Source organism: Mus pahari, unplaced genomic scaffold, assembly GCF_900095145.1.
Source record: "Mus pahari unplaced genomic scaffold, PAHARI_EIJ_v1.1 scaffold_11275_1, whole genome shotgun sequence".
Taxonomy (NCBI): domain Eukaryota; kingdom Metazoa; phylum Chordata; class Mammalia; order Rodentia; family Muridae; genus Mus; species Mus pahari.
Genome location: NW_018391722.1, coordinates 12,831 through 22,389, shown reverse-complemented (window position 1 = coordinate 22,389; position 9,559 = coordinate 12,831). Strand labels below are relative to the sequence as shown.

The 9,559-nt window shown below is 43.9% G+C and overlaps 1 protein-coding gene across 1 annotated transcript; it reads right to left on the bottom strand.

Moving 5' to 3' along the window:
• Positions 1 to 4,500: 4,500 nt before the first annotated feature.
• Positions 4,501 to 9,370, bottom strand: LOC110314670 (olfactory receptor 13A1-like). Its single transcript, XM_021188920.1, has 2 exons — positions 9,360 to 9,370; positions 4,501 to 5,443 (listed from the first exon to the last, which is right to left on the bottom strand). Exons 1-2 carry the CDS (start codon positions 9,368 to 9,370, stop codon positions 4,501 to 4,503), a joined length of 954 nt encoding a protein of 317 aa, XP_021044579.1.
• Between the last annotated feature and the right edge of the window lie 189 nt (positions 9,371 to 9,559).

Here is a 9,559-nt window from a genome sequence, read left to right as displayed (position 1 = left end):
CAGCAGCCTTATTTGTAATAGCCAAAAGCTGAAAACAACTCAGATGTTCTTCAATTGAAGAATGGATACAGAAAATGTGGTACATCTACACAATGCAATACTATTCAGCTATTAAAAACAAGGACATCATGAATTTTTAGGCAAATAGATGGAACTAGAAAATATCACTGTGATTGAGTTAACCCAGGCCCAAAGCAAGATGCATGGTAAGTGCTCACAGATAATTGAATTTTAGCTAAAATGTACAGAACAACTAGAATACAACCTACAGACCGTAAGAAGTATGACCAACTGAAAGGACCAAGAGAGGATGCTTAAATCCCACGTAGAAAGGAGATCAAAATCATCATGGGAAGCTGAGGGAGAAAAGGAGGGAGGGAGGGAGGGAAGGAGGAAGGGGGAAGCAGAGTGAGAGAGAGGAGGGGGATCAAAAGAAGGGCAGGATCCCATATGGGGCAAGATAGGAAAGAAGCCAAGTAGGCCAGGAGAATAAGTGGATATATTCAGTTGTTGAGGGTGGGGTGCCCGGGAAACTCTAGAGAGTCCCAGAGACCTGGAATATGAGAAGTCCCCAGAACTCAATGTGGTGACACTTTCTGACGTGCCCAACACTGGGGATATGGGGCCTGAAGAGCCCACCTCCAGCAGTTTGAAAAACCCCAATAGAGGATAAGAATCACCAACTTACCAACAAAATTTGTTACCCAAATTGTGCCTGTCTAAAAGAAAAGCAGGGACAAAAATAGAGCAGAGACTGAAGGAATGGCCGACCAGTGTCCAGCCCAACTTGGGACTGATCCCATGGGTGGGGACCAAACCATGGCACTATTATTGATGGTATGTTGTGCTTGTAGCCTAGCCTCACTGTCTTCTGAGAGTCTCTACCAGCATCAGACTGAGACAGATGGAGGCCAAAGCATAGAACATAGGTTGAGGATCCCTGTGGAAGACTTGAGGGAGGAATTGAAAGAACTGAAGGAAATGGCAACCCCATAGGAAAACCAAAGGTGTCAACTACGAGTTCACAGAGTCTAAGCCACTAACCAAAGAGTATACATGGGCTGGTCCAAGGCCACTGGCACATATGTAGCAGAGAAGTGACTACCCTGTTGGGCCCCAATGAAAGAGGATTTGGCTAATCCTGTAGTGACTTGATGCCCTGAGAAGGTGGATGCTCAGGAGGGGCATCCTCTCAGAGGGGAAGAGGAGGAGAGATAAGGTGGAGGATTTTGNNGNAGGGGACTTGAGGGNCAATATTTGTGNTGTAAATAAATTAAAAAATTAATTTAATTAGGCTGAAAATAAAATAATGAAAAAATACATCATACCAACAGTCGAATGAAAGCTGGACCAGCTAAGTGTTTTAATATCAGTCTTAATCTCAGAGCAGAAGTTAATAGCANGAATAAAGGAAATTATTTATTGACAAAGTGTTAACATGGAGTTAGAAACAGTCAGTGTGACAGAAGAACCCAAAAACACTTCTGCCTCTAGCGAAAGAACTATTAGGCATAGGAAGTGAAACTCATATAAGTATAGGGCAAAGTAAAGTGGTTGATTACAGTGGAGTATCTCAGTCCTCTCAGTAAATAACAGAACAAGAATGGCATTAGCATGAACTAACTGCCTCCAGAAACTGAGACCTCCATTCTTCATGAGCACCACAATGATAACAGGATACAGGGTCTTTTGAGGACCCTTGTCACGTGTGTGTGTGTGTGTGTGTATGTGTGTGTTTATGTATACAAACAGTGAGAAATGAAAAGCACACCAGGATAGAGGGGTCTGAGCAAGACTGAGGATGAGACAAGTTTACTACAAACAATCCGACTTTGGATATTCCTCTCAGAAACAGATTACAATGGTATTTTCCCAGGAAGAATACAATTGTAGTTGCCAGGATACAATGTTTGGAAGCTATACAGAGTGTGCAATATTAATGTCTCAGAATAATTATGCTGTAGACCTTTATATGCTTTGCTGACATCTAGGGAACACAGCCTGAATGCTTCACTTCCTCGGGGATTGCCTCAGTTTCTCAAGAACTGAAAGGCACAGAGTTCTCCAGGAGCAACAGACTCTAAGGAAGCTAGACCAACAGGGCCAACTGGGAAATGCCTAAATATTTAGAATTTAAGTAATACCTTCCTAAGTAACACATCAAAAAAAGGAAATCAACAGGGGTGTTAAGGATTACAGGGGCAGAACAATGTGTGAAGCAGTAGTTGATGTAGTTTGCAGGGCTACATCTCTGCAGTAAATAACAACAGTGCAGGCCATTCCCCAATGCCAGTGTCACTCCTAGAGCAGCAGGGAACAACTCAGGAGCTGAGGAGTTAGGAATGATTAGGCTTCAATCCTGAGTCTTTTTCTATCAGTGAATGTAGGTGATAGTAAAAGCAAATAGAAATCCCATTCACTCTTGCTGAGAGTATGAAGGGTAAAACCCGGGGGGGGGGAACTTTGTTACAAAACTCAGCTTCCACTCACCCTGAGTCCCTGAGTAGCCATTCACAGTCACTTACTGTAGAGAAAGAAAAGAATGGAAGAGGATTTATATAATTGTTTATGGAAGTTGAGTAATAAAGTGTGTTATGGCCATAGAACCTAGTACTCACCAAAATAGAAAGCACATAGTACTGATTACATAAGAGAACAGGAGTGCATTTTACATATTGTTGTATGGCTGAAAAGACGTCTCATCAGTTATGAACACTTCCTGCTCTGCAGATGACATGGGCTCTATTTGCCTATCCACATGTTGACATACAGCCATCTGTGACTTCATTCTGGGGGATTCAACACACTCTTCTGACCTCCAAAGCCACCAGGCATGCTTGTGGTACATATACAAACATCCAGTCAAAACATTCATACATATAATTAATATTTAAAAAAACAATGTGCTATGAAAGAGCACACATGTCAAAATGTGTGTTGCATGATGTCATGTGTACAAAGTTCTATTAACACACAAAACTGACCTGCAGGTAAAATATCAGGACAGCAATGACTACCAGAAAGGGCACTGATGACCTCAGGCCCAACAAGTAGATCAAACCTGGTTAAAATATCCTACATTAAAGGCTTCCATCTCCACTCTCTGAGGAGACTTACAATACATAGCTGTGTGTATTTGCCAAAACTCAGTGTATGATGCCCTGACTTGCCCATTTCACTGTCTGAATTTTTTTCCCTTAGTGGCCCCAGGCCAGAAAAACCTATAAACAAATTATTGTCTCTCATATGCACATGAAACTATTTAAGGAAGAGTGAATTGATGTTTTCATGTTGTTTTGAAATGAATAAAGTAGAAGGACATGTGGATAAATAAATTAGGATNTGGATATAAAGTAAGAACTCAACAGCAGAGCAGTAGAGGCAAGATCACAGCTGTCTGGCTAAATCCTGACCAGTACACTATGCTTGACCTCTCTCAGTAAATTACAGTGGACATTAAAACCCTGGATGCAGTGTAGAAAACATATCTCAAGATCAAATGTGTATTACCAATGCCATGGTTCAGAGTGGAAAAGTGCTTGCTGCCAAGCCTGATAGCCTGTGTTGACTTCTAAGAGCCCTCTTGAAAGAAAAAAAGAGCTGGATCCTGTAGCCTGAATATGAGGAACATGAATACCATGACACTGACAAGTTTGGTTGTGCATGTGTGTGCTTGTATCCTGAGTGGAGGATATTGAGCCATTCACAGGGGCTTCCAAGAACCATTAATATGCTGTGGAGGAGAGAAAATAATCATGACATGGCAGGGAGTTGGTCAAAACAATATAGACTCTAACAAGTGTCTTGGAACAAGTGAAGAGCAAAGAAATCAAGGTCTTCAAAAAGGAGGTACACAAATAGATCCAGAGGTGCAGAATCACAGGGGCAGCTGAACATTTGGAGGTTGCTAGCAACAGCATCAAAGAACACAATGTTTATTATAGCGTAGAGGAAACTGTGGAGAGGGGAAGGGAGTCTATGGAGGATGCTATGGACAGCGACATGCAGAAGCTAGAGGGAGGTTGACCTTCTATTCAGTCTGCAGAAGCTTCTGTCTAAACCAAGATATTATGGTAAAGAGTCCCGAATGAAGAGGAACAGATGAGCCAACACACACCTTCCTGGGTATTGCTGATATGAGAAGCAAATTGCTTGTTCTCTCTCCTCTCAGAGGTGTAAGGACCATGGTTCTACTAGACACAGTTCTCAAGTGCAAAGTAAGAGGACTTAGTCCAATATCAGGGTCTGGGTGATTTTCTCAAATGCATGATACCAAAAAGCTCTACATAAGAGATATAACCACACAGCCTGCCTTAAACCTAGATGTCCACACTTCCAAAGGAAAATGGCCAGTGACTCCCCCCAAGGAGAGCACAGAAGATGTACATCTGCAATATAAATTACCTTTCTGTTTTCTGACAGGACATCCGACTCTCAGTCACACAACCCAAGTACATCAGCAGCAGCTGGATTAAGTCACATTTGGTGCCTTCTGCTTCCTCAATGGAAGCAGGGAAATAACTTTTTGAGGGCTACCTTGACATCCCTGTTTCTCAGAGAATAAATGACCGGATTCAAGGTAGGGCTGACTGCTGTGTACAATATGGTAACAACCTTGCTATTCTCCAAGGAGGATCCGGAGCCAGGTTGCAAATAGGTATAAATGACAGTGGAGTAGTACAGGACAACCACCACCAGGTGGGCAGAGCAGGTGGAGAAGGCTCGCTTCTTGCCCTCTGTGGAACGGATGCGTAGGATGTTTGCAATGATGAAGCTGTAGGATATCATAGTCAACAGAAAGTTGACCACACCAAAATAAACATCTGCGATGACAATCATGACGTTGTTAAGGGTAGTTGGGCTGCAAGATAGAAGCAGCAGTGTTGGGACTTCACATAAGAAGTGACGAATTTGGTTGGGGCCACAGAAATTGAGTCGAACCATCAGGCCAGTTTGCACAGATGTGTTGGCTATGCCAATCACCCACACAAAAGCTGCGAGCAGGACACAGATGGGCCAGCTCATCAGCGTGTTGTAGTGCAGTGGGCGGCAGATGGCCACATAGCGGTCATAGGCCATGGAAGTAAGCAGCAGCAACTCAGCCCCTAGAACCCAAGTCACGAAGAAGAGTTGGGTCATGCATCCTTCATAAGATATGTGACTGCTCTTACCCACCAAACCCTCCAGGAGCCTGGGAAGAACAGTGGATGTACAGACTATGTCCAACATGGCCAGGTTTGCAAGGAAGAAATACATGGGGGTGTGAAGTCTTGGGTTGAGGCTAATGGCTATGATGATGAGGGTGTTTCCTGCAAGAGCCAGAATGTAAAGAAGCAAGAAAAAGGACAAGAAGAGAGCCTGGAGCCCAGGGTCCTCAGAGAGTCCCTGCAGGACGAACTCCACCACAGTTGTGTAGTTGTTTGTTGCCATTTGAGAGTGAGTCCTGGGAGTTATGGTAACACAGCTGGGGATGGTCAAGGAGACAAAGGGTGTGGGGCAGCCATCATTTCACACCGGGTTCAGTCAGCTGAGATTAGGAGGGCTTCTCATGGCTCTGTTGCTGTAGGAATGATAACATCCTCTATCAACACAGTGTGACAGTGTGAGCATGAACTCTCCACTCTGTACACAGTAGACCCAGAATAGAAGGAAACCCTGTCTGCGATGGGCAGTATCCTTCTACAGCCTGTTTGATTTAACATAGATCATGTCCTATGATAACTTTAGAACTGGAGCTCCCCTTAGGATGTATGCAAGGCAGCTAAGGCATACCAAGGGGCAGTCTGTTCCACAGCATAGACTTTTTGGACCTAGAAAGGACCAGACTTATCAAGGGGTGGGCTGTCTTCTCAGAGGCAAGCAGATAAACAGTTTGGGAGAGAGTGATTGGGATCTGGAGTGGTTTAGAGCATGGAGCAGTTATAGCATAGCACCTCTTTGGGGAACACCACACTTTCTATTTCTCCATGGCCACCCTAAGTCACTCCCTTGTGAATGATAAACTCAGTGAGGACAACAGGTACCTTGCACTGGTGGAGTCTTGTGCCTGCCAGAGAAGGTGCCTGGCTATGCTATGGCATAGATCCAGCTTCAATCCAGCCAAATTACTAGGCTATCACTCTGCTAGGTTCAAGTCAGTCTTCCCTTCGCCTCATACACATATATCTCTAATCATCCAGGACTCTCTGAGCATATGAGCTGCTCAGGTAGAGAAGGATATGGACTGATCAGCATGCAGAGAAAGAGCTCTGCCCCTTTCTAGTGTCTGATGGGAGTGAGCATGCCCAGACCCATCCTGGAGACTCCATGAGTGATATGGTGGCTACATGAAAACAAAGAACTCACACAGGATATGTGCTGAACAAGGAAGACAGTTTTCCCCTGTGAGTGCACAGATCAAAGCCTTTCTCCTATGGGGTAAACTTTAGAGCAGGGCCTGAAATTTTGATAACCCCATACCCTCCCACTGAAGTGTTACATTACCCATAGAACCTTCAAGACCCATTCTGGAGCCCACGAAGCCAATAGTATTCCCTGTAGATACCCAAGGTATCTTATGGAATATAGGACTACTCAAATGAATCCCCAAGCCCCCTCTGATTATGTCTCAGCTCCAGTACCTGTCTGCTTGTAACTCCTCAGGTTACAGGAGTTTCTGAGTGCTGAACTCTGTACCAGACTCACAGAAAACCATCAGACTTGTCTAAAGATCCAGCTTTGACTCAGAGCCAAGCCATAGGGCTAAATTTCTGTTCACACAGATCAACTGGTCAGATAGGTCACAGAGCAGACCTATAGAGCCATGTATTTAAAGTTTCAAACTGAAACTATGAAGCAAGGTGATTTTGGTAAGATATATATATATATATATATATATATATATATATATATATATATATATGCAAAACCAAATCTCTTTTGAGAATCATCCCATCCTCACAGATGACAAAATGTAGGGAAGGAAGGAAGGAAGGAAGGAGAAAGAGGGAGGGAGGGGAGGGATGGAGGGGGAGGGAGGAAGGAAAGAGAGAGAGAGAGAGAGAGAGAGAGAGAGAGAGAGAGAGAGAGAGAGAGAGAGAGGAAGGAGGTGGGTGCACAAAAGGAAGAAGTGAATAGAGAATAGAGGAACAACTTACATGAAAGGAGAAGCTGTTCTTAATCCAGAAGGTCTATGTGTTAGGAAGAATTCATACATTGTGTCCACAAAGAGCAATGTTTCTCGTTTGTGTGTTTTTGACCTAATGTAGAGACTACCCGCTGGGGTGGACTCTGAGATTTCTTGGAAGTGGCCCTCAGAGAGCAATTACCAACTGTGAGGTAAACAGGAGTCTCTATGGGCCACAGTTGCCAAGCCATAAGGCAAGGAGAGAGCAGATGNCTGAGGTCATGTGCACAACTCTAAGACACTGACCCCCTGTGGTGATTTCTACCCTGGGGAGGCTCATAAGACAGCTTGACTGAGAGTCATGTACCCTTCATGCCTGTAGGAGGCGACATTTCATGTTAACAAACTTTCCCTCAGCATAATCTATGGGTTTCCCTCATTTTATCATTACATCATTAGATCATTACATTATCTTGGTGTAACATAGTCCTATCAAAAAACCAACTCTTATCAATTAATTCATCACTATGTGGGAAAGAAAGAGTGGGCCACTCACATGCATTACCTGGGAAGTACATAGTCATGTGGTAGATCACACTTGAGGTTGACCCTGAACAGAAGCAACTTTTCACTGAAGTTTTTACATTTTTTCATGAGGAGAGATTGTGTGAAGACTGTGGAGGTGAGGTTCAGCATGAATGTACAGGACTTGAGCTCCACCATATTCTGTGGCATGGGCCCTTAGCAGCAGATTTTCTTCCCTATATAGCCAGAAGACATACAGCAGTGGTCACCCAGTCTCTTTTTTTTTTTTTAATTTGTTTTTTTGTACTTTATTTCTTGAGGTTTCATTTTGTTTTGTTTTAGAAACAAGCTCTCCCCACAGCATTGGCTACAAACCCCTTCAGTTCCTTGGGTCATTTCCCTATTTCCTCCATTAGGGACACTGTGCTCAGTCCAATGGTTGGCTGGCAGCATCCACCTCTGTATTTGTCAGGCACTGGTAGAGCCCCTCAGAAGCCAGCCATATCAGGCTACTGTCAACAAGTGCTTGTTGGCATCCACAATAATGTCTGGGTTTGGTGACTACCCCTGAGTTCGTGACTCTAGCTGCATATGTAGCAGAAGATGGCCTAATCAGCCATCATTGGGAAGAGAGGCCCCTTGGTCTTATAAACATTATATGACCCAGCACAGGGGAAGGGTAGGGCAAGTAGTGGGAGTGGGTGGGTAGGGGAGCAGGGGCAGGGGGGGTTAGGTCACCCTATCTCTTGCAGTCACAGAACAGTGCAGAAAGTAACCCATTCAGAATCAGTCACTGCAAAAACTAAAAGAGCTAAAATCATCCACACTTCACAAACCAAATGACCACTGGCTACCTTAAGTTCCAGATCCTCCAAAGTCCTTGAACTCTGTCATATACACATTCTCAATCTCTCCCAAAACCTCACCCATTTAACAGAACAATAAACACAACACTTGAAGCACAAATCAAGACTTGAACAATTCCTAGAGCACATTAAGATGAGATAAGAGCTTCAATGTCAGTTGACTTTTCTAGTCAATTTGCCATGAAGAGACTAATCTGAGTTATAAACCTAGTAAGTAATTTAAGTCTGTCACACTGGTTTAAGGATAATGCATCGTCCAAAATAAGTCACCATGTTTATACCATATAAGCCTCAAACCTGGAGCTAATTAGTTCATGGAAAACTGATGGTCATCTGGCCCCCACTGACCTGGAGCAGCAGTCAGGCACAGAGCAGGGTACCCAGACAGTCCAGCAATGAGATGTGGTAGTGTGGCCATGGACCTAGCAACTTCCCATGGGCCTGTGAGGATTCTGTCTTCTGCCAGTGAAAATATCATGTGGTGGTTTGGCTGCTGTAATTGCCACATGCAGTGATGGTCATTAATTGTTCAAAGCTAATCAGCAAGGAGTGGCTGTAGGGTCAAAACTTAAATGAGGTGGACGACCCTGCCTCTGGCCTGTCCTCTGTCAACTTGAAGTAAGTTCTAAAACTCCATGCCAGAGTACAGAAGGCTTTGACTCCTCAAAAAGGCACAGTGAGCTATATGTTTTATTTTTATTTAGGAAGAAGCTACATTACTATCTCATACCTAACCCCAAATAGGAAAGAGGGCTCAGAAGAGGAAAACTAGGGTGAGCTGGTCATGGAGGCTCTATGAAAACAACTCTGATGACATCCGATGGGCTCCTGCAGAACACCCAGCAACATGTTATCCATAACACACCCAGTGCATTAAAGGGACTGACATTGCAATTGGAAAAGTTGGAGCCCATACTTGTCATCACTCTTGGCGATGGGAGTATACACACCCATCATGGAATTAGGTAGGCTTGTCTGGGCTACCTTTAAGGAGAACAATACTTAGACTATCTCGGTGGCTGCCTTCTCATGAGAATTAAATCAGAATGATTTGAAGATGACC